Below are 25,960 nucleotides of genomic sequence, written 5' to 3'. Positions count from 1 at the left end.
GTCTTTGGTTTTAAGAGAGAGACAGCCAAATGACCATCCGTTTATTGAAATGCTGGCATTATTAATAAAATGATTAAATTACCCAGAAATTATGTCTCTCAAACCTTTTTTAATTGTCACAATCCCTTAATTAAAACTGATTGAAGATGGAATAGGCTTCTTAATAAGATCTTGAGTTCCCACGTACTGAAAGTGTTTAAGCTACTTCTCATGCATCTGATGGAAGACTGAATTAAATGATCTCTGAAAACCTTTCCAATAGATTCTATGATATCTATAAATATATATTTGAATTATATTAAAGCTTTTATTCATTAGTTGACATTTTCATAAGTACCACAAAATAGATATTAAGACAGTAATTTTAAGTGAAAATCATAATCACATTCAAATAATTTCTTACATTATTAGGAAGCCATTTAGAAATTTTAGTAATAATAATAATTGCATAGAGGTTTCTGGTTATGCATGGACAGGATATTAAAGTACCACAAAGCCAAGTATCATATTCCTCAATCCTTGGTCTCCTCAAATAGTAAGAAATATCCATTTCAGATAAAAATAAAATTTGATATTCCACTGAAATTTTTATTTTTAAAATGCCACATTAAATGGAATTATCTCTCAGTTTCAGTATAGGGAACCATTAACTTAAGTGGGTTTTGAGAGATTCTTTGAGTACAAGAGGGGAATACTTTAAAAGTTGGGAGACCTGTTTGAATCCCCATCTCAGAATTATTAACTATGTGATCATAGATGGGCTTTTTTGGTTGTTTCTGGTTTGGACCTGTGATTTAATCCATGTGGAGAACTCTATAAACACCTTTTAGTGCTGCAGACAGCAACTGATATGTAATTAGCAGGCAGTTCAGTTGCCTGGAGCCACTGAGAAGTTAAATAGATTTGTCTTTAGTTAGATATATGTCACAAGTGGCACTTGAGCCCAGGTATTCCTGACTCCAGTATTCCTGCCACCAGTCTTTCTACTACCTCCATCTCACCTCAGTTTTTCTCCTCATATAAAGAACTAAAGAAAATGAAAAGAGAGAGTAGGAATCTTTCTTAAGTTATGGGCTAGAGTTGGAAAAGAGAAGAAAGAAATGGGTATGTATATACGTGTGTGAGATCTGTCAGTAAACATTTATTTAGCTCCTAGTTTGTGCTAAGAGGTGTTCTAAACTAAGCACTGGGGATACAAAAAGTGACAAAGACAGTCCCTGCCCCTTAGAAGCTTACAGTCTGTTGGGGAGACAAGCAAACAAATATGGACAAACTATATACAGGATTAAATAGGAAATAATGAACAGAGGAAGGCACTAGAATTAAGAGCGGTTGGCAAGATTTCTTGTAGAAGATAGGATTTTGGGAAACCTGGGAAGCTTGTAAGCAGAGATGAAAAGGTAGATTGTTCCAGGCATAGGGGACGTCTTGTTCATAGAATGGCAAGGAGGCCATTGTCACTTAAGAGGGAATACTATGCTACACACATGTCACTCAAAGTGAGAACCTGAAAAGGCCTCTTAACCTAAAAGGACTAAGGTCTCCCATTGCATCCTGGGCCATCTCCAGTCGTTCTAATAAATATTGGGCCACTGGACCCAGATGGCCCTGGAGAAGAAAGTGAGGCTGGTGAGTTTGCACAGCCCTCCCTCACTCAAATCAAAGTCAACTGCAAGTCATGTCATCATTTTCCTGATGTGGTGGTCCTCTTTGAAAACAAAGGACAAACACAACACCAAGAGGGAATAAGATGGGAGAAGACTTGAGAGGTAGACAGGGGTAGATTATGAAGTGTTTTGAACACTACACAAAGGATTTTGTATTTGATCCTGGAGGCCGGAGGCAATTGGGAGCCAAGGGAGTTTATAGTTTTTTGAATGGGAAAAAGGGATATGTCATGGTTGTCAGACTTGTACTTTAGGAAAACCAACTCTGAAATTACCTTTGCTGATAGTGGTAGATAAAGAGGATGGGGATGAGAGAGCCTCTGAATGCCTTCCCTGTGAATGGGGGATAACAGTGGAATCCCGGACATCATAGAGGGAAGATGGGAAATGGTGGGGAAGAATGGTAGGTCAAACAGTTCTTCACATTGGTCAGTAGGTGGCAACCTTGTTCTAAGACCTTGATTCTAGACCAGTAAGCCTAAGAGTTGAAGAAAGGAGGCAGTGCTCAACCTCCTGAAATGCTGGAAAACTGGGAATATATAACCCAGCTAGTTATAACTTAGAGATGACTCCTAAGTGGAGCCAACCATATTGTGAGTGCTTCTCTTAACTGGGATTTTAATGCTTTGAAGCAGATGGTTTCATTAGAATTGTAAATAGTAGAACTTGAGAGGTAAAAGGATCCTTAAAGATCATTTATCTACTCCAACCTGTTCATTTAATAGTGGAAAAGTAGGTGGGGGCCAGATTGCAAAGGGCTTTAAATGAAAGGCTGAGACTTTGCACTTCATCCTAGAGACAATAGGGAGTAACTGAAAATTTTGTGAGTCAGATCTGTATTTTAGGAATATTAGTTTGGTTACTCTTTAGAGGATGGTTTGGAGAAATTGGGGAACTAATTAGGAAACTACTGCAGAAGTTCAGGTGAAAGACGAGGAATGGAACGGAATGGAATGGCACACACCTCGCACACCTCTGCTGATGGCTCTCATATTATAGAACCAAGGCTAGGTCCTTAGTCAAAGCCTTTCTGGCTTGGCTAGAGCTCATGCTCCCCTAGCAGAGCGGGTCAGCACCACCTTACAATGAGATATCAGAATAGAACTTTGAAGTGATTGTCTAATTATTATTCCAGTTATTTAAAAGGTGAGATGCAGACAGAATTCAAAGATTCACATAAATATTAAGGTACAAAATAAGAATCGTTTTAGTTCTAAGAAAGTTTCTGTCTGAAAATAAGGTATCAGGACAGATAGGAGTCAAGCTTATATAGGCTTCTATGCTAGTTACTTTTATCCATAAAATGTTTAAGCACTTTTGGATCATGCTAAGCTTTTTGGTTAATAATATCCTTTAGTAATAATATTCTCCATTAATTGCCATAGTCATTACAACTAAATGACAGTCTACAGTGGTACTATAAGTACCATGGATATAGTAAATAATAGGATGTTTGAAATAATACCAGATGATCACTACACAATTGTAGATCTATAATATTTATAATTAGGTGAATAATTACTTTAGCATGTTTTTTGAGCTACTGAAGCTACTTTATCTTCTATTGTTTAGTGACTTTCACAAGGTCAAGTAGCAGCAATTAATTGTTTTCATCATGCTTGCAAATTCATTATAACTTTGTTTTAGCCATGAACTGGACTTCTCAATTATAAAATTTATATTCTCCTTCATCTAGTTTGCACATTTCTCTACCACATACTAGACAGGTATCCGCTTGCCTAGTTTTAGTTTCCAAAATGTGCTGAGCAATCTGTCCTTGAGTGAGTTAAGAGACAACAAAAGTCTCAAAATTATGAGATAAATATAAGGTCTCTATTTGTCACTTTAAGATGAATTCAAAGTATAAAGCCCTATTATACTCAATACATACATGACTTGGCCAAAACTATTAAAAAGTAACTCCAGAATAACACATACCAAAGTTCAAAAAGGAGCTAGAGTGGTTTGATTGTACAGAGTCTGCTGGCCTGACTGCTTGTGATGAGATACCTAGAAATATAGGAAAGGTTTCAGGGAAAGAAATAAAAACAAACTTGGATAATTGTTCTTCAGACCACAGAATGATACTTCCTTTCTACAGTCCAACTATTAAACACAGTTCTTCACTGACTTAGTTAATACCTATTATCTTTATAGAACTACAAATAAAAATGATACTATTACGTGCCCAAGAAGATATGTATCATCACCATCACATGTATAACAAAGTGTCTTTGCATATTAGATTAAAACCACAAAGTCTTCTAATTGAATTGTAAAAATAAGTTAAATTAATTGCAGTGAAATTAGTAAAAACTAAAGATTCAGCAAAAACCAAAGTATTAAGCAGTAAAACTTTTATAATTAATCTTTTATCATTTGAGGATTTAAAAATCTAACTTGGGGTTTCAAAATTTTATATCATGAACTGTACTTTATTTTGTTCACAATTACTATACTTATTATTTCCTATATACATTCATTTATTCCTCTATAAGCATTCTCCATCTTTTCTCTTACATTAGCCTCCATTCACCAAAGTGATTTTCCTAAAATGTAAATCAAATCACATCTCCCCTTCCCCGAAGTCAGTAAACTCCAGTGGTCCCCTCTTACCTATAGGACAAAATGTAAATGCTTCAATTTGTCATTTAAAAACTCTTAACATGCTCCTATCTTCCCTGTCTTATATTTTTATCTGCCTCCCCAACTTCTCCTTCCCATCCCCTAACACCACTCTGCTAAAGCCATTCTATCCCACTTCCTGTTTTCTCATACATGGTGACATTCCATCTCCATTACCCATGCCTTTATCCTCACTCTCTCCCATGCTTGGAATGCTCTCCTTCCAAACCTCTGCCTCTCAGAATCCCTACCTTCTTTTAAGATTTCGCTCGAGCTTTATCTCATACAAAAGGCCTTTTTTCGCCCCCTCTCTTCCACCCCAAAGGGGAAGCCTTTACCTTGGTCTGCCTTCATCTACTCTTTCCGTATGTGCAGTGTTTTAATAGTTGTATATAGCTATACACGTGTATACACACAAACATTGGAATGTTAAGCTCTTTGAAGGCAGGGACTATTTTTGCTTTTTCTTTCTATTTCCAGTGCCTCGCAAAAAGCTATTGATTGATTGGTTATCTTTGCCAGTATTTGTCTTTCCCATCATCCATCTTCTAAGTCCATTATTCCCAGAAAGTCTTTCTGGCTAGATAAGATTTTCCCCCCATTTCAGTTATTTATATGCAGCCTACACTTCTTGCTTCACCATATTCATCTATGTTCACCCAACACTGCCTAAAAATGTCTTTTTTAATACTTTAATCTTCCTCATGTATTTTTTTATGGTAGTCTGCAAAAATAGCCTAATATAAACATAGTAACCATTTTGCCTTACTGCTACTGCATAAGACGCTATCTCAAAATGAAAATAGTAACTACAGGCTTTCACAGACTTTCTAAACAATAATTTAAAAGGTCTAAACATTAATTTTCAACCTTATGCTTTTCATTCATATGGAGGACAGCAAAAAGGATTGCCCGTACTACTTGTTCATGTTGGACTGTAAAACCTGTGATGGCAAGGTCCAAATGTAAAGTAATGATGACCCACTTATATCATCATATGTGTTTAAGTATTTTTTTTTAATCTTGTATAACTGTAATGATGATTTAGTTTGAAGGGAAACCCTTTCCTCCAGGTTTACCTGAATGATGAGTCATCACAAAGAACCTGAGGAAATGGCCAGGACCCAGAAGCCTATTCAGCTCTATTATAATCTGAGAAGCTGGGGGGTCCTCCTAACCAGAAAGAGAGACCCTCAGGCCCAAAGGGACTCAAAGTTTGACTTGAAGGAACTTAAAGCTTATTGTAGTTCATGCTTGAGAGGCTGTATGTACTATAGTATACCCCTAGAATTTATAAACAAGTTCAGAAAATATCCTCTGAAACAGAAGCTAACAAAAATAAGCATAAAACAATTAGCCATTGCTGTAGGAGCAAACTACCATAAAAGAAAGTTTTTAAAAATATTTTATAAGACCACGGTTATTTCTTATTTCAGCAATTGTAGGGAAGCTTTGTGGTGAAAATACAAGAGTGGGAAAGAACAGGAGCCTGAGGTGCTCCAAAGTAATCCTCCTAGGGGATCAATCCTTACGCTTGTGCTCTACTCACTCATAATTAGAAGTGAGTGATTGTTCTTAGGACCTGCTTTAGGGCACTAGTACTAAGAGAGAAAGGGAGGTGGGGTGGGGGAAGATGTAGGTCTGGTAATTCCCCTTTTGTATCTGAGACAAAGTCCATGTTTCCCCATTTAGTCTTATGTGTCCTGGATACAGTTGATTACTCAGCTCTGGGATGCTTACACAGAACACCTCTGTGGGAGTTTATTATGATGAAACCCTGAAACTAGGTCATTGAAAAATGAATCCTTGGTAGTTCTAAGGTAAAACTCCCTCATTTATCATGTTGATAGTACCTCCTTAAAATGAAAAGCTAAGCTAAGAATATAGTTGACATAAGATTATCTTTAATCTTAGAAACTGTAACTTGTCTGTCATGGATCACACAAGTTTTTGATGACTGATGGAATACTGAGTTTTGTTACTATTTTGCTACATATCACATCTTTAAAAAGAAACTGTACCTAGAAGAATTGTAGTTTGTTCTAAAAACCTTTCCTGTTCTTTTATGTTTAGATTTTTTTTATGATTCTGCTTATAATTTAATATATGTTTAAGTGCTATATTAACAATGTGTATATCTCCAGAACTTTCCAGGACAGCTGGGGGAGAATAGAGAAGGTGACCTAAATTTAGATTACCAGTACCAATTCTTCAACAAAAATATTCATGGAGTGTAATCATACTATGAATCTAGAGTATGTCAAAGGCCAGTTAACCCAGCCTGTACTTTTACTGATCAAGAATACCTTCAACAGCCTGCCAAACAGCTGGTCACCCAATTTTGATTTGAAGACCTCTAGTGCGGGGGAGGGGGGGGGGGATTCTACTAACTCCTATGGCAGCCAGTACCACTTTGGGGTATTCCCGTTTTTAGGTTTCTTATTTCAAGGCTAAATCTACTTCTGTACACCTTCTCATTTCTCCTGATTTTCTCTTCTGTGGCAAAACAGAAAAACTCTAATCCTACTCTTCCACTTGACAACTCTTCAGATACTTCCAGGATAGGCATGTTTTTTTCCCTAAGTCTCTCCTTCAAACTAAACATTCCCAGTTCCTTCAACCAATCCTTATCTGGAATGACCTTTAGCCTTTTTACCATCCTGGTTGCCCTCCTCTCGAAACTTTCCAACTTTCTAAAAATCCAGGCCTTTCTAAAGTGTGGTGCCTACAATACTTTAGATGTGGTCTGACCAGGCCCAAATATAGCAAGACTATCGTGCTTTTTGTCTTGGGTCCTGCCTTTCTTAATACAGTCTGATACCACATTACGTTTCTGGTTATTATTTCATACTGTTGACTTACTGAGATTGCAGGCCACCAAAACACCCAGATCTTTTTCAGATAATTTACTATTGAGCCTCATCTCCCCCATGTTTTGTCTGTGGAGATTTTTTGTTAAACTCAAATGTGATTTATCCCTATTAAATTTCGTTTTAATTGATTCAGCCTGTTTTTGGATCTTGACTTGGTCATCCAACATTTTAGCTAACCTTTTCAACTTCGTGCCATCTTACTATTTAATAAGCTACCACAGCTTGATTAAAATATGCCTTAAGAGCACGTCCCTCCTTTGTCTAAATCTGTACTCATCTGGGAACTTCCTGATTTTATAATTTGGTCTCTACTAACTCAAAAGACATTCCTTGAGCAGACCACAAGTTATTGGACCAAATACAGCTCATATTTTAACTTAGAATAACCCAGAATATTTTAAGATTTTCAAAGCATTTTCATTTCATCAATTCTGTGACTTAATTCAGTGTTATCTCAGTTTACAGATGAAGATCTTAAGGTCCAGAGGCAAAGTAACATACCTACAATCACACAACTCTAAGTAGCCAAACAGGACCTCAAGCCCTGGCCTTCCAGACCCCAGTCCAGGGCACTTCATATTCCAACCCTTGGGAGATCATCAAGTGGAGTTTCTGAAACCTCAAAGATAAGGGCCAGGCCTGGTCTTTAGTGTGTCCACTCATTGCAGAGAGCTCATGAGGTCTGGGCAAAGCAGCAGATTAGCTGGCCTATCTCTTGGTAAGACCAATTCTTAACAGCAGCCCCATCAGGCTCCCAACAAAGAGAACTTCTGACCTCAAACCATAGGGCAAGGAAGTGTAGCTTCCTGGGAGAATAGAAGCCACCTGTAACTGGGAGTTCACTATATTTCAGGGAAACCAAACTGATCAGGGCCAGGGATAGAATTTCTGGGACTTGAATTTAGAGACCACTAAGAGAGAAACAAAGGAATGGTCTCTAAGGTTAATGCTTGAAAAGAAGGAAAAAATCTCCCCAGACCAGGCAGGAGTACCAGGCCAAATCTACCTCAGATTTGAATGTAAGGGTTTGGGGGGTTGTTTGGCTTGTGTTTTTTTTTTTAGCTTTTAACTGAGAATTGAGGTCAGGAAAAGGAACAGAAAGAACTAGACATCATATAAACTGCCAGTCTGACCAGTCTTTGTATTAATTTTGGACTAAGGCAAGAGCAGGTAATCTGAAGCAGCATGGTACAGTGTTGTGACATATAGTCTTATAGTCCTTTGTACAGTAGTGCTGGTCTTGGGAATAAGGAGACTTGAAGTTTGGATTCCACCTCAGACAACAGCTGTACAGCTCTGGACAAGCCATTTTTAACCTCTGAGGTTCTGTTTCCTCTTCTGTAAAATGTAGATATTAACATGTGATATAACTACTTAACTCATCAGATTGTTGTAAGGAAAGTGTTATGCAGACCTTAAGTCATTTTATAAATGTGAGTTCTTATTGGTATTCTGTAAATTTGTTTATATCAATGGGGCAGCTAGATGGTGCAATGGATAGAGTGCCAGGCCTGGAATTAGAAAGATTTATCTTCAAGTTAAAATCCAGCCAAGCACACTTACTAGCTATGTGACCCTGGGCAAGTCACTTAACCCTGTTTTTCTCAGTTTTCTCATCCGTAAAATGAGTTGGAGAAAGAAATGATAAACCACTCCAATATCTTTGGAAAGAAATTCCTGAATGGGGTCATAAGGAGTCAGACAGGGCTGAAAACGACTGAACAATCGTATCAGTGCTATTTTCTTTTAGTTTCCTAATAAAAATTCCTTTTGAAAATTTGCAAACTTGTCTTGTCTGAACTAACAAATAAAGGGAATTTTTCTACACCTTCTTAAGTAGGGGGATCAGCATAGATCTGGGGGCCAGTTACCATGGTGTCAATAGTGACTGATAAGCTTAAGGCACAGAAAGAGCTTTGTGGATATTAATCTTGTCCTGAGCTAAATTACTGTTGTGCACCCCAACCAAAGAGGAGCTAGTATAAATAAAGCCAAAGAAATTTGGGGTTCTAAAATGTCCATGAAAAAATATTAACTTACTGAATTTATTGACAAATGTATAAAAATGTTTTATCATCTTTGGCCAGGTATTTCTAGTTGTGTTCAGAAATATAAAAATATATGCTTGTCGAGAGAATTTCCCACATGCCAGAGCCTGTGGGTTTTATTTTCATCACATTTTAGCACAATGGTAAACAACAGGCCCTTGCTGCTAATAATACTTTGTGAAATTTGAAAACTTGTCAGTGCTTTGCCTGTTTCATAAAAACAACACATTTGGTTCACAATATGCTTTGCTAGAACTGTTTTCAAAAAGAACACATCTGAGGTTAGGTTGCTGGGAGTTTTAAATAGCATTCTTATGTTAGAGCATCTTGGGAAGGGTATAGAGCCAAACATGAAAATGATTATTCCTCTCTATTAAACAGGAAATTTCTCTTACATTTTTCTATCAGCAATCCAAAGCACAGGGCCTGGGATCACTACCCCCATTTACTTGTACTGTAAAATTTAACTCTACCTGGGAATAGATATGCTAAAGTCAATAATAATAATTTTTTGAAAACTTACTCTTTTTCACATTTCGTAGAATTTTTAAACTCTATAAAAACAAGGAGAGAAGAATAATGTTAATTTTTTCACCACAGAACTCAAAAAAATTTATGAAGCATGTAGGGAAATGTGGAACAGAACAAGATCAGGAGAACCAACATGGCACATGTGCTAACAATTTTCTAAAGAGAGGGAGGGAGGGAGAGAAAAAACAAAAGGAAAGGTAATAACTTCATGTGGATTTAGGTTAATTTGTTTGCTTATGCTTTGTCAAATGCTAAAATTTTTTACATAAAATCATACTTATTTTGCATTTTATTTGATTGTCTTTGAAGAGGTTTTTAACAATTAAACACAACTAAAATATCTTAAGTTTCATTAAATGAGAAATCAACTATCACTGAACAATTGGTTAAAAGTAGTCTTGAAAATCGTATACTTATTCTGCCATAACACAAACCTTTTTTTTTTCATTTTATCATTTTAAGTTCAGTGAGAATCTTGCACGTTGTTTCACATTCTAACTTTTTCTGGACCATCTAAGATGTATCACAACCATTTAGAAATAATACATACCAATGACCAATTACAAGGGAATAAATAAGGATAGAATGTTTAACTTTTATGTATGGAAAATGTTATACCTATGTCTAAGAGTGTTACTAGTTATTAGGTAGCTTATAAGAAAGATTGGGTTAGACCTGAGTATGATAATGACTTCAAAAAGTAAAACTGTTCAAGAAAATCTAAAAGAGTAATTATCTTATACAAATGAGGTGCAAATTAGATGGGGGAGGGAGACTGTTCTGGAAACCAGCTTTCATCAGGGATGGGTTTAAGAGGGGAAAATACATATACATCTAGAAGAGTATAAAAGTCTTCTCAATTTAGAAAGAAATAAAACTAAGGGGTTAGAGAGGTGGGAGAGGATAAAAGAGGGATCTTTAGAGGGAAGGGTGAGAGTTAAAAGAGGGATAGAGAAGGGCCTTTACATTTAGGAGAATGGGAGTAAAAGGGAATTTTAGAGGGGAGGGGGACAGAATAGGTCAAAGGAGTGTATAAAAGGGTGCTTAGATTTAGGGGAATGGGAGGATTAAGGAGGGATTGCTGGAGTAGGGGTAGGGTAAGTAATAGGAGGGCAAGGTAGCACAAACATAAAAACAAGATTAGGAGTAGAATCTCATAGGGAAAGTATATGTTTATATATGTATGTGTGTGTATGTATATATATATGTGCGTGTATATATATATATGTGTGTGTGTGTGTGTGTGTGTGTGTGTATATCGATACCTATATATAAATATATCCATGCTTAATTTTAGCCTTGGGGTAGTGGGTAAGGGGGGAAAAAGAACAAAGTAAAAAGGGTATAGCAGGAAAAAAAACCTACAAGGAAGCAAAGAAAAGATGGACAACTTTCAACACAACGCACAGTATTTAATATAGGGACTTTCTTGAAATGTAAGTTATTGCTATATATTCTGAATCCTATGTTCTGCTATGAACATGATGTTTTTTCTTTTATATTTAAGTTTATGTTTCTTTTTCTTTTGTTGTGTATTTAAGTTTTCATATTTGTCTAAAATAAAAAGTATAGAAAAAAAATAATATATTCTGAGTTATAAAGCTATAGATTATTTCTTCCATCTCAGATATGCCAACAGATTGAATAATATAACTTGGCCCTTTTGAGGTCCACAAGACATTGAGTATATAAATGACAGAATCATCCTTTTAGAGTTGGAAAAGACCTTATTAGATCATCGAGCCCCACACATCTTATTTTTCAAATGAGGAAACAGAATTAGAAAGGTTAAGTAATTTGTCCGAAGTCACAGTAAGTAGTAGAGCCAAGATATGAATGCAAGCTCTTAAACTCTTAAGTCTAGCAGCTGTCTTTACTTCAGCCTAACCAATCTGCTTCTCATCCCCAGTATGCTCAGGCAATTCCACTCACCATCTTATCCAGTTCTGATTTTCTTTCAAAGTTTACCCCATAACTTATCCCTAGACGCCTTCCCAACCCCACCCAATTCTAATATCATTTACATGCCCTAACAACCCTGTTTTCAGTCTCGTTTCCACTTGTTGATAATATACTTTTAAAGACTTAGGCTTATGTGATAAGTCCTTTTAGAGCAGATACATAGCTCTTTTTATTAGCCTAATAACTCCTCAGTTGCTTCCTATATGCTAGGTGCTTTAATAAATGTTCTTTGATTCATGTTTTATACTTTCCTTTGCTAACTTTGGTTGCAGCAGGCCTACCAAACACGATTTTTATGGAGATATTTAAACCAAGGCAATTTTCCCTTATAATAGAGGAAAAAAATACGGCTAAAGCAACTGGAAGTCATTGGAGTTTCTGAATTATAATTATTTACCCTACTCCTTGTGAAGCCTTTTCCGGAAGTCTTCAATGACTGTTGAGAAGAACTTGTATCTTCCAAGTTCTCCAAGCAGTTGGTAGAATGAGTTTCTGCAGATTGGACCTGCATAGCTAAGAAAACAACAACAAAAAACCATAAAAATATATGTTCATTTAGCTTCTTATGTGCGTAAGCATTTACTTATCCTATTAGTTCTTTATGTAGTCTTTTTAGGCTGTAGTAGCATAGTTAGTGGATAGGATCCTGCAATGTCAGATAATATCTTGGAAATTTAAGCTGATAGGAATCTGCATAAAATGGGTAAGATTACCTGTCTTTTGAAGTTGTTCAGTTGAATGTAATAATATATCAATAAAAATATATTTAAAAAATAAAGCGGATATACAAATAGGTAATTCAGTCCCTGCTTTCAAGGATCTCATGTTCTAATAGGAGACAATACATATAGGAAGTTTCCAGTTGCAAGTCAAAAGGTGCAGTCTCCCCATACCTAATCAGGAAACCAGGCTCTCTCAGAAAACTACTTGGTGTTCCAAATTCAATAATTCAATCAGACCATAATGTCTCTTCTAAACTCCTTTATTCCAGGGTCTATCTCATTTTAGATGGAATATGCACGTCCCCCACCTTCACTCCTTCCCCTCACCAAAGCCAACTTTTATAAAGAGACTGGCACTTTTGATCAGAATGCATTTTAAAAGTCAGCAATTTAGTTCCTGGAAGCTATAGATAATGACATAAGTATAGAACATGAGCCATGGCCCTACCTGCTCCGCCTAGCTTTTTGTTCTTGCTACCAGGATTATTTGCATGCTAGTCAGGATCATGGGAACAAGAAAACCTTTGTTGACGCTGCTGCTCCATAGTTCCTGTGGAGTTCAGCAAGACCAGGGCCTACATTCAATTCTCCATGAATCTAGCAGAGCTAGAACCATCAGGGCTAGAACCATCCATAGACATGGAAAGGCCCTGGACAGTCCAAATTTACACAGTCTTCTCCATAAAACCTGATCCACAGTCTCATTTGTGTGTCTACACTATTCCTACTCTGACCCCGACCAAAAATAGTTGTATCCTTAAGATTGGACATCTTGACCTACTTGGCCATTTCAACTAATCTGAAATACTGTTTCCTAAGCTTAACTACACTTGCATACGAAGGATTTGTGTCCACATAGAAAATGTATTCGTCAGGCCCAAGGTTTGCTGAAAGACCTGGCCAGTTCCCACTGCCTAGGCTTCCCTCCTGACTCTCCAGACTTCTTTCTCAACTATGACACAGCAAACTTCTCACTCTGGAACTTTACTCTATCCCTATAGCCTTCTCATCTTGGAAATACCTCCACCCCAGCAGTCCTTGCCTCTCATTGGTTAGTTCCAGAGTTTCTATTTTAAGGAAAGTGCCTAGGCCAGTCAGCCACATTGACCCTTTCATTTGTCTCCATGTTCTGCTTGGAGTCTCCAAACTTCTTTTTCCTCCACCTCCTTTCTTCCCCACTCCTTCATGAAACTTCTTTTGATGTTGCCTTCCTCTGTTAGAATGTGTACTCCTTGATGGCAGGGACAGTTTTTTTGTTTTGGGATATTTTTGCTTGTATTTGTAACCCCAGCATTTAGCATAATGCCTGGGCATAGAATACCTGCTTAATAAATGAGAACAGAAAACTCCCAAAGTCTCCATTTAAACAGGATTCAGCAACTCCACCAATTTCATTTCCCCACCACCCACTCTTTGGATTGATTCCACCATCATCCATCACCAATTTCCCCTCTCCCAGGAATAGCCCATCACCAGAAATTGCATCAACTTTGATACACCTCATCAGTACCCTCAGTTGCCTCTGTGCCTCTGATTAGAGGGGGGAACAAAAAACTTCCCCCAAAGGAGGGCTCAGAAGCCAGCCGGTTTAACATTTCCCACCATCACCATCACCATCATGCCCTCACCCTGGTACCGTCCCCTCCACCCCCTCCTTTCAGTTTCCTTGTGTTGTCTTCTTCCATTAGATTGTCAGTTCTTGGAGGGTAGGGATTGTCTTTTTCTTATTTGTATCCCCATCCATAGTAGGCACTTAATTAATGTTTATTGTATTCTACTATTATAAATTCTTACTGACTTATAGGAATCAAGTAGCAAGGTGACTAAAGCACTGAACTTCAAGTAGGGAAGACTGGAGTTTGAATCCTGCCTTAAACATGTGATAGCTATATGGCCCTGGCAAGTGACTTACCACTCTGCCTCAGTTTCCTCATCTGTAAACTAAGGCTAAATATAGCACCTCACATAGTAGTTGTGAGGATCAAATGAAATAACAAAGTGCTTTGCAAACCTCAAAGTGCTGTGTTATGTAAATGCTAGTTGTTGTTGTTTGGGAGAGTGGGAATCACTTTCTTTTATTTGTGGTTGTCCTTATTAAGGATCTAGATACTTGCACTTAACCACAAGCAGCTTCCATCATTCTGGGGTCCTTGAACGCCCTCTTAATTTTTCATACACACTGGAGCTCAGAAACCTTCCATTCTCTTTGGTGCTAAGTATCAGCATGCACAAAGCTGAAATTCTTCCATGGAGGTTAGCACCAGTCTCTCTTATACTTATTCTCAACCCACTCTCCCATTCTCCCTCCCCCACCAAGCCTGAATCATGTAAAAGTGATACAGGCCATGAAACAGGGGTGTAATCCTCTGGGACTCAAGCTTCTTAATCTAGAGAGTACCCTGCTGCTGAAATAGTGGCAGAAGTTGAAGCTAAGCAGTCAGTGGCTCTAAGTCTGTAAGTGGTCTCTTGGAAGGCACCAGGAAGTACCTAAAGTATTTCACTATATTGCCCTAAAAGTACTGCAAGATCATTTTGAACCCTTAGGTAAGCAGATAATCGTGAGAATAGTACAAAACAAGATTATAGCAGTTATTTGTGGAAAGTATGAGTTCATTATGTTTAATGGAAAGTGCTACCAACTCATAACTTCATACTTGTAAAGTGCCAGCAATCCTTTGGAGCATGTAGACTCTGGAAGGAAATAGAACTGTGAGCAGCATCCTAGAAGTGATATGTTATTTCCCCCAATATACACAGTCGTATCCAACCAAGAGCCAGAAAATTTTCACAGTGTATCAAGTGTTATGGGAAGGGTTAGTTTTGCCAGAAATGAAGAAGTCCAGTCACCATACTGCCCACAGGGAGACCTGCCTAAACATTAAATTGAATACTGATGAACACGCTAAATACTAGAGGTCTGAGTTCTGAGCTGAAGGAATTGACAGGATTAGCACAAGTGGTTAATTGTGGGAATTGAGTGAATCACACAGATCTTGTGATCAGTTCTGGAGCTAGCTCAGTTCCCTTTCTGCTCAAAAAGAAACAATACATTAGATAACCTGATTTCTAATTGGAGGAGGGGGAAGAGTGAATAGAAAAGGAGGTGTCCCACTCCTGAAGAATATGTAAACAGGGCAACATGGAAGCAATAACTGATTGATTAGTACTGGGCCAGTTTTCAAGTAAGACCTATGATCTGCTTGAGATGTACAATTGTGAGAAAACTCCTTATACCAGTCTTTGGATCTAACTGTGTTTCTGACCAGCATAAGGTCCTTGGTTATGGGTCTCCAAACAGCGGGTGGAGGTGGTACAATTTCCCAGCCATGCAAGAATGACCTTATTGTTTTTGGTGTATAAGTCTTGTCTCCCCCTGTATTTGGGGTCCGGGCCTAGGTTGAGGAGGTCTGGTCCTGCTTTGCTAGGTAATTGGTATGCATTACTTAATAAATCGATATGCTCAGAAGATCAAACCTTTATTTTCCTCAGTCATTTCATTGTTCACCCGCAACATAGCAAAAGATTCAGTATAATCAACATGGCACATTTCTAATGCATATATACAGCACTACCAAGAATATTGTCACAAGCTTTACCTTATTGCCTTCACAAGTTTGGGTAAAAGTCACAGTTGCTTAATAATTTGTACTTTGGTATCTAGGAAGACAGAGGAAATGAACAGACTAACAGCCAGTTGATATGCTACGTGGGAACAATATTCCTAATTTCCTGCCTCATTTGAAGTAGGCTAACATTTCCTTAAGCAGTACTGAAACTACCTTCAAGACTTGATTGGTTGAGGGAATTCAACTTCCTGGCCACCTGGGTACAAAATAGCCACAAAAGCTCCAGGTGCTTTTTGCTGCTTGGCTGGTGGACCAGGAAGGACAACTGAGACAAGGGGCTCTGTTCAGCTGAATCAATGAGTAGTATGCTTGCTAAATATCCTTGATGAATGGCCTCCTATTGTGGCTAAGTAAATCTTTGGATTACTGTTGCGTTGACCTAATAGTGTCTCCTTTTGTTCCAATATCATTCAACAAGTATTAAGCACCTTGTATTTGCCAGGCACTATGTTAGGCTCTGGCGATAAAAGGAGAAAGAATGAAATAATCCCTAATTTCAAAGAGTTTATATGCCATCAAATTTAAACTATCAAAGGACTGGCCTTAGGCCTAACTCTGAACATAAACCAAATGATTTTAAGATTAACTAAAAGAGGTCTACTGCTGACCTTTAGCCTCAGTTCTGAAGAGCTCTGATTGGAAGTAGGGATTTTTTTTTTAATCTTCTACATATGACTTCACATTGAACTTATTTACACAATAGTCAAGTTGTAAAGAAGAATTATGACCAATGGAATGAATCATGAGAAAGAAGAAACAGAACCAAAAAAAAAAAACCCAAAAACAAAAGAGAAAAAAAAAACAAAGGGAAAAAAAGGTGAGCATAAAGTGTGCCTTAATCTGCATTCAGACTCCATAGTTCTTTCTCTGGATGTAGATAGCTCTCTCCATCATGAGTTGTCTTTGCATCTTGTATATCTGAGAAGAGCAAAGTCTTATCAGGGTTAGTCATCACAGAATCCATATATCTGTGGTTGTATATAATGCACTCCTGGTTCTGCTCTGCTCACTCAGTATTATATCGTGTAGGTTTTTCCAGGTTATTATGAAGTCTGTATCATCCCCATTTCTTATAACACAATAATATTCCATTACCTTCGCATACCACAACTTGTTCAGCCATTCCCCAATTGATGGGCATCCCCTTGATTTCCAATTCTTTGCTACTACAAATAGAGCTGCTATAAATATTTTTGTACATAGGGTCCTTTTCCCATGTTTGTGATCTCTTTGGGATATAACCCTAGAAGTGGTATTGCTGGGTCAAAGGGTCTGAACATTTTTATAGCCCTTTGGGCATAGTTCCAAATTGCTCTCCAGAATGGCTGGATCAGTTCCCAACTCCACCAGCAATGTAACAATGTTCCAATTTCCCCACATCCTCTCCAGCATTTATCATTTTCCTGTTTTGTCATTTTAGCCAATCTGACATGAGAGATGTGGTACCTAAGAGTTGTTTTGATTTGCATTTCTCTAATCAGTAGTGATTTAGAGCATTTTTTCATATGCCTATAAATATCTTTAATTTCTTTCTCTGAAAACTGCCTGTTCATATCTTTTGACCATTTCTCAATTAGAGAATGACTTGTGTTCCTATAAATTTTGCTCAGTTCCCTGTATATTTTAGATATGAGACCTTTACCAGAGACACTGGTTGTAAAGATTTTCTCCCAATTTTCTGCTTCCCTTCTAATCTTTGTTGCATTGGCTTTTTTTATGCAAAAACATTTCAATTTAACATTATCAAAATCATCCACTTTGCATTTTGTAATGCTCTCTATCTGTTGTTGTATCATGAATTCTTTTCTTTTCCATAAATCTGATAGGTAAACTATTCCTTGCTCTCCCAAATTGCTTGTAGTATCAGCCTTTATTCTTAAATCATGAACCCATTTTGACTTTATTTTGGTATATGGTGTAAGATATTGGTCTATGCCCAGTTTCTGCCCTACCATTTTAGAAGTAGGGATTTTCAATTCAGGAATTTAGATACCTAAATGCTAGGAAATAGACAAAAATGAAATAGCATTTGCCTACAGGGATTTTACGTTGTATTGAAAGAAGGGGTAGTGATGTTCAGGTTCATTATCTAAAACTTCGGTAAGGGAATGGAGTTTTGACAGGTAAACCAGCTGTGCAAGGAACATACAAGATAACTGACTAATTGAACGATTGGGCAGTTTACCAGTCTAGAAAATAAACCAGGCCCTTGTAAAGATAATACATAGATAATACACTGGGAAATTAGATTCTCTGTTGAGTAAGTAAGACAAGGTCAGTGGAGAACAACAACAGTAAGAATAATAGCTGCCATACATCAGGTATGATCTGCAGTGACAGCACATTTGTCACTGGGGAGACAATAGAGAAACTAGCATTTTTGTGCTGGCCAGAATGAAGTGCAAAGTCAGAGGTTTGTTGATGGCAGATTGCATATTAAAAGTAAATTTTAAAACACCGAGGCTAACAGACCTTCCTGTTTTGCTCAACCTTCTGTCTTGTTTCTGGGTTCATATGCATGCCATCAGGGAACACGGTAGGAAGGAGTCTCATAGCCCTGGCTTCCACTCAGGTTCAGTGGGATTTTGGTGGAGAGGCTTTGCCATGGGTTTGGGGCTGCAGATTGGAAACTAAGGATTTAGTCAAGCGTCCTGGGAATTTTCTGACCCCCAGTCCAATAGTTGGTTAGTGCTCAAGTGGCCCCAGTAAGTAATAAAGCATTCAGAAGAGTAGACTTCCTTTTAGCCTGGATGCTTCTGCTGGCTTTTAGTCACTGCCTGGCTGGATGTACGTTCATCACTTTTGCCTATGCACCAAACAAGCTTTACCTCTGAGAAGGAAGAGGCTTTCTATTTCTCACAACCTAAAATATTATAGCGGAAAGCAGCCCAGTGACGACAGAATGCTACCCAGAAGAGAGCAGCATAGTGACATCACCAGAAGGTTAAAATCAGTACTTCGGTCTCCCAGGTACTTTAATATATGAAACGGAGTATCTAAGCCTCTAGAAAGGCATACTTTACATTGTAAATAAATTGGTATTCTGGCTTATAAATCAGCTTCTTGTGACTCATTTAGTGTAAATCGTCTTCTAAGCCTACCAAACCTACTAGTAGCACTTCACGTAGTTCCATGAGAACTAGTCATTCCTTAAGAAATAAGTGTAGTGGGAACATGACAACTCAAGTCCGGGCACCCAGCCAGCATCACTTTTGAACCTCAGGTTCAACTATTTGTCCCATTTTTTTTCTTTGTCATTTTCATATCTTTTCAATTTTGTACCTTTTTTATATTCTACATAATCCTATCTGTGCTTTCCATTTCTGTCCAGCTTTTTCAAACTTAAAACGGTATATTTGACCTTTTTATATTGCCATTTGTAAAACCCTTCTTTAAGGAGGAGGAAACATTGCCACTTACAGTCTTCATCAGCAAGAAAGAAGGACTCAGGGGTTCTTTCTGGAAGTGGAGGAGGAGGGGGTGAAGAACGATCCTCATATATCTCTGAGATGAAGAACAGAAAAGCAAAAAAAAGCCCTTCAATTAAAAATTAGGTCTTAATTAAAATCTTTTTAAGTCCTGAATGAACACTGTTTATTGTAGTCAGATCAACTTATTCAATATTAATTTGCACCTAAGATATTAAATCCTCAAGTATTCTCTACCTACATCTGTCCAGTCCATGAGACTAAATAGTAGCTTCTTTCCAGTATTTTTTTTTATCACTCAATGAGTATTAAGACATTTCCTCCATGCCAGGTGTTGTGCTGAGCACTAGGGATGCAGTTAAGTTCCATTCCTTAGGGTGTAAGCTCCAAGAGAAGAGGAGCCTCTTGTGAAGCTTCTACAACATGATGGCAAGTACAACCACACTTAGGAAGTTCAAAAATTCTATTGGGTGATTGCACACAACTAAATACCAGTGCAGTGCCTCCCAATTTTTCCAAGTATGAGGACCCTTTTTAATGTAAAAAAAAAATTGACTCCCACATGACAGTCATTATTACTCTTAGTAATACACCAGAAAGCTAAAATATAAAGTCATTAATGCTCTTAAATGAATTTGCATTTTATTAATCACAACTTCATCTGTAGAAGCGCTTGTTGTAATAGCATACTAGATTTAGGGTCAGGAAGGCCTGGGTTCCTTTCTTGACTTTGACGCTAGTTATATGAGTCTGAATTTCCTTATATGTAAAATGTAGATAACACCTCACAGGGATACTAGGACATGCCAGTGAGATACTGTAAAGCATCATATAAATACATGTTATATGCTTGGAAAAATTGTTAACATGCAAGATATTTACAGAAAGCATGTTCACATATATTAAACTGAGTCATGCTGCATATATTTTGGAGCCCAGTAAAGATGAAAATTGTATTGCTTAGTAGGCATATTGATTTGCAACCCCTTTGCCATTCCTATGAGGTCTCGCTAATGCTAGACTTTCACCTATTAATTTGATTATAGGCTTTTAAAGCTTTATTGCCTGTACCTTATGTATACTAAGGGAAAGCATAACAGGACTATTCACTTCAAATGTTGGAAACTATGTAGCCTGTTTGCCAGGACAGAATGCTTTGTGAAACTTGAGTCACTCAGCAAATAACTGTATGCCACTACCAGGCTAATTTTCCTAAAAAGAATTTTATCAAGTCAGCCCCTGATTAAGAACTTATACTGACCAAACTCCTCTGCCTGGCTTTCAAAAACTCTGGGCACTATTTCCCAATAATTCAGTCAAGCCAGTTTCTTCACTGTTAACTGTACTAGACTTGGTCATACCTGTCACCATCCCCTTGTTAATTCTGTTACCTCATCTGAGACGTTGTCCATCCATTCCACTGCCTATCCATATCTTTTCTGTCTTTCAAGACCTACTTCTCCAACTATTCTAGTCCATTGTAATTTCCGTCTTTCCTTAATTCCTGCTCTACTTGCAGTCAGCTCAAAAAAAAAAAAGTTTGGCATTTAGCTACATAGTGTGTTTGGTCATTTGCATATATAAAAACTCCAAGGGAAAAGTTGGCTCTCCTTCCATGTTCTTTACTACTTAGAACAGTGCTGGGCTTGTGGTAGCTGTTCAGTGCTGATTTGTATGATCTGAATAATCTTGAAGGAATTAAACTCAGTCACCTCCTTTTCCTAATCTATCAATACTTCTGTGGTGTGAGACACAAATATCAGGAAAGCACCAAAAGAAAAATGGAAATTGGGGGACAAAACACAGCCAAAGATCCATCTTGTGACCACAACTCTGTGAGCATACATGAAAATGTGTTTCATTTTGAATCACTGGAGGAAGTACTCATATATCGATTAGGTTACAAATCCACCCAAGTATGAGAGAGGTATGCTGAAAAAAAACAAAAAAAAAACTATATTCCAGCCTCTTCCTGTACAAATGTGGTAATTATTGAGGAAACATCCATCTAGCTTTCATTCACTATTACAGCTGTCGTTAAGACTGGCAAAACCTTTCAAATCCCCCAAAGCTGAACCGTGATAGATCCTTGCCAGATGCTAAGTTTGAGGCCAAGTCCAAATGACCCTCCTGCACATACCCTTTCCATTCTCCCCTACCCCACGTCCCCATAGTAATGAAATGGCCAAAAGGCTTGCAATATTTCATTTGAAATAGAATCAAGGAAAATGGGTAAGGAACAGAACTGTGCATTTTAAACCTGCCTTTAGGGTGGGATAAGCTGATGGGAGTGGTGGGGAGGACCTTATAGACTAGGGCAGGGGTCTTTAAATTCTTTTTTCTTAAATATTTTGAGAACTTGTATTTTGGCTTAACTGGTTTCCTTTGTAATCTTATGTATTTTATGCATCAACAATGTGCCGAGAAGGGGTCCTTAGGGCACAGGCTGCCAGAAGGGGCCATGACACAAAAAGAGGTTAAGAACCTCTGGACTAAAGAAACCAGAAACATCACCTCTTGATCTAAGATTATATACCTTCAGCTATTAGAAAAACAGTGCAGTTTTCAGGGGTGAATTACTTTTAAAGTTCAGTGAACCATTTTTTACAATATCCAAGAGTTCTACATTATGTCATTTCAAAAGTTGTTTTTAAAAAATAATACCAAGGACAATTTTACCTGATTTGGAACTTCTCAGCTTCACACTCTACAAGTAAACAAAAGAAAAACATTTAACATCTATTGAAGAAGCAGTAAGTGGTATAATGGAAATACTATTTCCCGCGTCCCTATGAAGATTGGTATAGAATAGGCTCCCTGATACTCCTGATTCATCAGTTGGATTAGCTGTAAAACCATTATCCTTCATTCTTATTTTATATCCTATGACACTTAGTCCTGAACTGATCCAACCAGAGGAATTCATTTCCTTCCTACTTAGAAAATCCCCCTGAAGTTTTCCAGAGTTTTCCTGAACTTCTTTTCTTAAAAACCAGAAACAGATTGTTAAAAATAGAGCCCTAACTTAATTTCTGGTCTACCTTTAGGATAAAGTCTTTTAGGATAAGTGTCTATATTAAAGCATGTAGTGGTGATACTTATCCAGCTTTGTGGTGTTTCTAATACAAGATTAAATGCCTGCCTACCTGTATGGTACAAAATAAGCAATAGAAAATTTTAAAACAATTGCGAAGTCTTTGTAAATTTTGTAAACTAGCCTGTAGAATTAGGCAGAAATACAAAACAGTTATTTTTGGCCCTGAAGCTCAGAGCATTATTGTTATAAGAAGCTGATTTAATATGCAGAGAAACTAGAAAGTTGCTTTTCACAACATATCACCCCATGGTTAACTTACATTGCCCACCAGAAGACTGATATAGGGAACTGCAAACTCATGAACCATTGTATTTTTATTCAATTAATTGTTGAAGTTCATTTCAAATGCCACCTCCTTCCCTGATCTGCCCAACCAGAAAAGATCTCTTATCTTTGAATTTTGACCATACCTCCCATGGAATTTGTCATGTTAACTGCACTTAAATTTGTCTAATCTCCTCTGCTAGGTTATGAACTTGGAGACTGATATGATGTCTAAATTCATCTTTGTTATCCCTCATGATGCCTAACATTTCAAAGATTCTAAGTGCTTAATGAATATTGATTGAATGAATTAAAAGAGTGAAAAACTGCTTAGAAATGCATAAAAGAAGAACTATAATCAAGTAAACCCAGATGAGATGAGTCAGAAGAGATGTACTTATTTACCTTACTTGGTCTCAGTCTAATTGAGTCATCCGATTTCTCTGATTCAGAAACTCCACTCCATTCCAATGATGTTCCAATTTTTAACTTCACAGGTGAAGACTGGGGTTTGGAAGTCATCTCTGAAAAGTTTCCTGGAACCCATTAAGTATGATTCAATTCCTGAGAACATTTATTCCCTTGAAAGTTATATTTGACTCAAAACCAGCACACAGGACACAGGGAATTATAGAGCTTTAGTGCTAGAAGAGAATTTGTGATGATGTAGTCCAACCATGCCCTCATTTTATATGAGTCTTATGTGGTGACCAGAGCCATAAGTATATTGGGAAGACCTAGGGCTTTGTCCCCAGGGGTCACCTTTCCCAAAGACCTCCTAAGTTCTGTACCTGTTTCTCAGTGTGTTGGTGCAAAGGGCCAAGGGGATCACCATCAGGCCCTTGAGAAGCCTCACAACAGCACACTGCAGGCCACTGCCACAGCACCTCCTCCTTTGACTCCCACTCCTCTCAGCATGGTATCTATATCATTGGGGGCAACTGAGTCTCCCCACTATAGCATTTTTAAGCCACCAGTACTCACCAGATTCCTCAGCCACAATAAAAGATTCAGGGGTCCGTTCAGGCAAAGGAGGAGGGATTTCATCATCTAACCCTGGAGAGTCTGATCATCAAAAAATGCCAAACACATGGACTCAATTAACAGAATTGAACAATCCAAAGAAGATTCTTCTAATGTGAATTCTTGATTGCATCATTAACCATTTTCAACCAATGAGATACCTACTGGTTCCACCACCTTGGGGAGGGGAAGTAAAGGGTGGTCACTGATCTTGATTTCATCATATCTATGTGGGTAACTCAGTTCACAGAATTGCAGAGTTGTTAGGGATCTCAACAGCTATCCAGCCTAACCCATACCAGCTCACAAAGGCAATGTGATGCAGTGGAAAGAGCACTGGGGAACACTAGAAGTTTAATAACACTAGCTGGTCCCCGTGGGCAAATTACCTAACCTCTCGGAGCCTCAAATTCTTCATCTGTAAAATAGGGATAACAATGAATAGAGGGCTTGCCTCCCAAGGTTCTTGTAAGGATCAAATGCGATCATATATCCCAAAATGCAATGCAAACCCTAGTGTTGTTCACATGTTTGCTGCTATTATTTTGTCTTTGTTTTAAAACCTAATACTCCTATAAAACTTGGGCATATTTCATGGCTGTTTCTTAAGTACCGGGTAAATTAGTAAAACAAAACAGGTTAATTTGTGGGAATTTTAAGTTGTTTCTATATGTCACCTTTCCTTGAGCTTTTTATGTAATTTGCACAATAAAAATAATATAAAATGCCTTGCTGTGCAACTTACTCATCTGTGTCAATGGTTAAGACACGAATGTAGTGGTTTCCAATGCATTTCTTTGATGATAATGCAGAAACCTAGACTATAGACATTTCTCTAGTTCCTAGATACCAGTATAGTGGGGTACTGGTGTGTATTTATGATATTTTCGTGAAATACTGAATCATTTGGGGGCAGGGAGATATTAAAAGTGAATGACCACTAGGTGGCATATGTATCAGATAATACAACCTCTGAAAATGGAGATTTGTTATTTATAGATTCCTGCAATATTGTCTCTAATGAGTCATTTAGATTCCTAGACAACCCCAGGGAATCTGGGATTTTTTATTTCTATCCCAGTATCTAGTAATGTGCCAGGCACACAGTAGGCATTTAGCAAATGCTTATTCATTGTTTTAGATCGAACCAAAGAAAGATACAGTTATATAGATAGATTTACACACACTCATATGCGTACACACACACACACACAAACATAATCTCTCTGCAACAAAATATTCTGCAAAGTTATTTCTATGCCTTGCAAATGTAACAACTATACTTTGTTGATCTAGTTACGAGAAATTCTGCCTTGTAAGTACTCCTGAATAGCAAGGAATATTTTATCTTTGTATATGTAATAACTGTATGATGAAAATACCTGATTACATGCATGCTAACAACTTAGCTTCCTTTCTGTCTCCTCTCACCCTTCATCACCTCTTCAACTTCCAAGATCTGTGATTTCAAGTGTGAGTACTGTGATTACAAGTATGAGTACTCCCTTTACTAATACAGATTACAAACCCTTATGCCTTAGTAAATGAGCTTCGGGTAATTTAAGGCTGTGGCCCACCCAAAATGCCTCACCTGATGACAAACTTTCTGATAATGGGCTTCTTTGAACTCTTCAAATGACAACTACAGAGTCTGCTACCTGACCCATACTTTGAGAGTTTGTGCCTTGCTGGCATAATCTTTGAAAAACCAGGGACCCCTTCCTGCCATAATAAGGCATTAGAGAAGGATTTTCATTCATCACTTCAAAGTTCCCAAATACAGAAAAAGAAATCCACATTCCCAAGCTGCCCAAAAGAAAAATCTAACACTTCCAAATATCCCCAATGGAAAAAGTTACCCAAATTTCTAATCTAACGCCAAAAAACAACAAAATTTGTACTACGTATACAGAAGATGAGTAACCTTTTTGCTAGAGCAATAGCAAAAAGGGTAGAAGCAAAAGTTACTAGAATGCTTACAAAGAAACTAAGACATCAGTTCTTTTTCGTTCCCATTGTGTGTAAAAAGGCAGTGATATTTCTATCACATTTAATCTTCGCAACTAAATTTCCCTCCAATAAAAAATGTGGGGT

The 25,960-nt window shown here is 37.6% G+C and overlaps 1 protein-coding gene across 1 annotated transcript in view; it reads right to left on the bottom strand.

Annotated features, from left to right (window-relative positions):
• Window positions 1-25,960, bottom strand: part of PTPN22 (protein tyrosine phosphatase non-receptor type 22) — a 73,650-nt gene that overhangs the window by 2,007 nt on the left and 45,683 nt on the right. The window contains exons 14-20 of the mRNA XM_036768971.1: window positions 23,828-23,908; window positions 23,249-23,379; window positions 22,162-22,189; window positions 19,475-19,558; window positions 12,104-12,219; window positions 9,737-9,767; window positions 3,606-3,677 (exon numbers count right to left, since the gene is read on the bottom strand). Coding sequence (XP_036624866.1) covers window positions 3,606-3,677; window positions 9,737-9,767; window positions 12,104-12,219; window positions 19,475-19,558; window positions 22,162-22,189; window positions 23,249-23,379; window positions 23,828-23,908 — 543 coding nt within the window. The remainder of the gene's footprint in view (window positions 1-3,605; window positions 3,678-9,736; window positions 9,768-12,103; window positions 12,220-19,474; window positions 19,559-22,161; window positions 22,190-23,248; window positions 23,380-23,827; window positions 23,909-25,960) is intronic.

Source organism: Trichosurus vulpecula, chromosome 7, assembly GCF_011100635.1.
Source record: "Trichosurus vulpecula isolate mTriVul1 chromosome 7, mTriVul1.pri, whole genome shotgun sequence".
Classification (NCBI taxonomy): Eukaryota; Metazoa; Chordata; class Mammalia; order Diprotodontia; family Phalangeridae; genus Trichosurus; species Trichosurus vulpecula.
The sequence above is the reverse complement of the archived record's forward strand: the minus strand, read 5'-3'. Positions and strand labels throughout refer to the sequence as shown.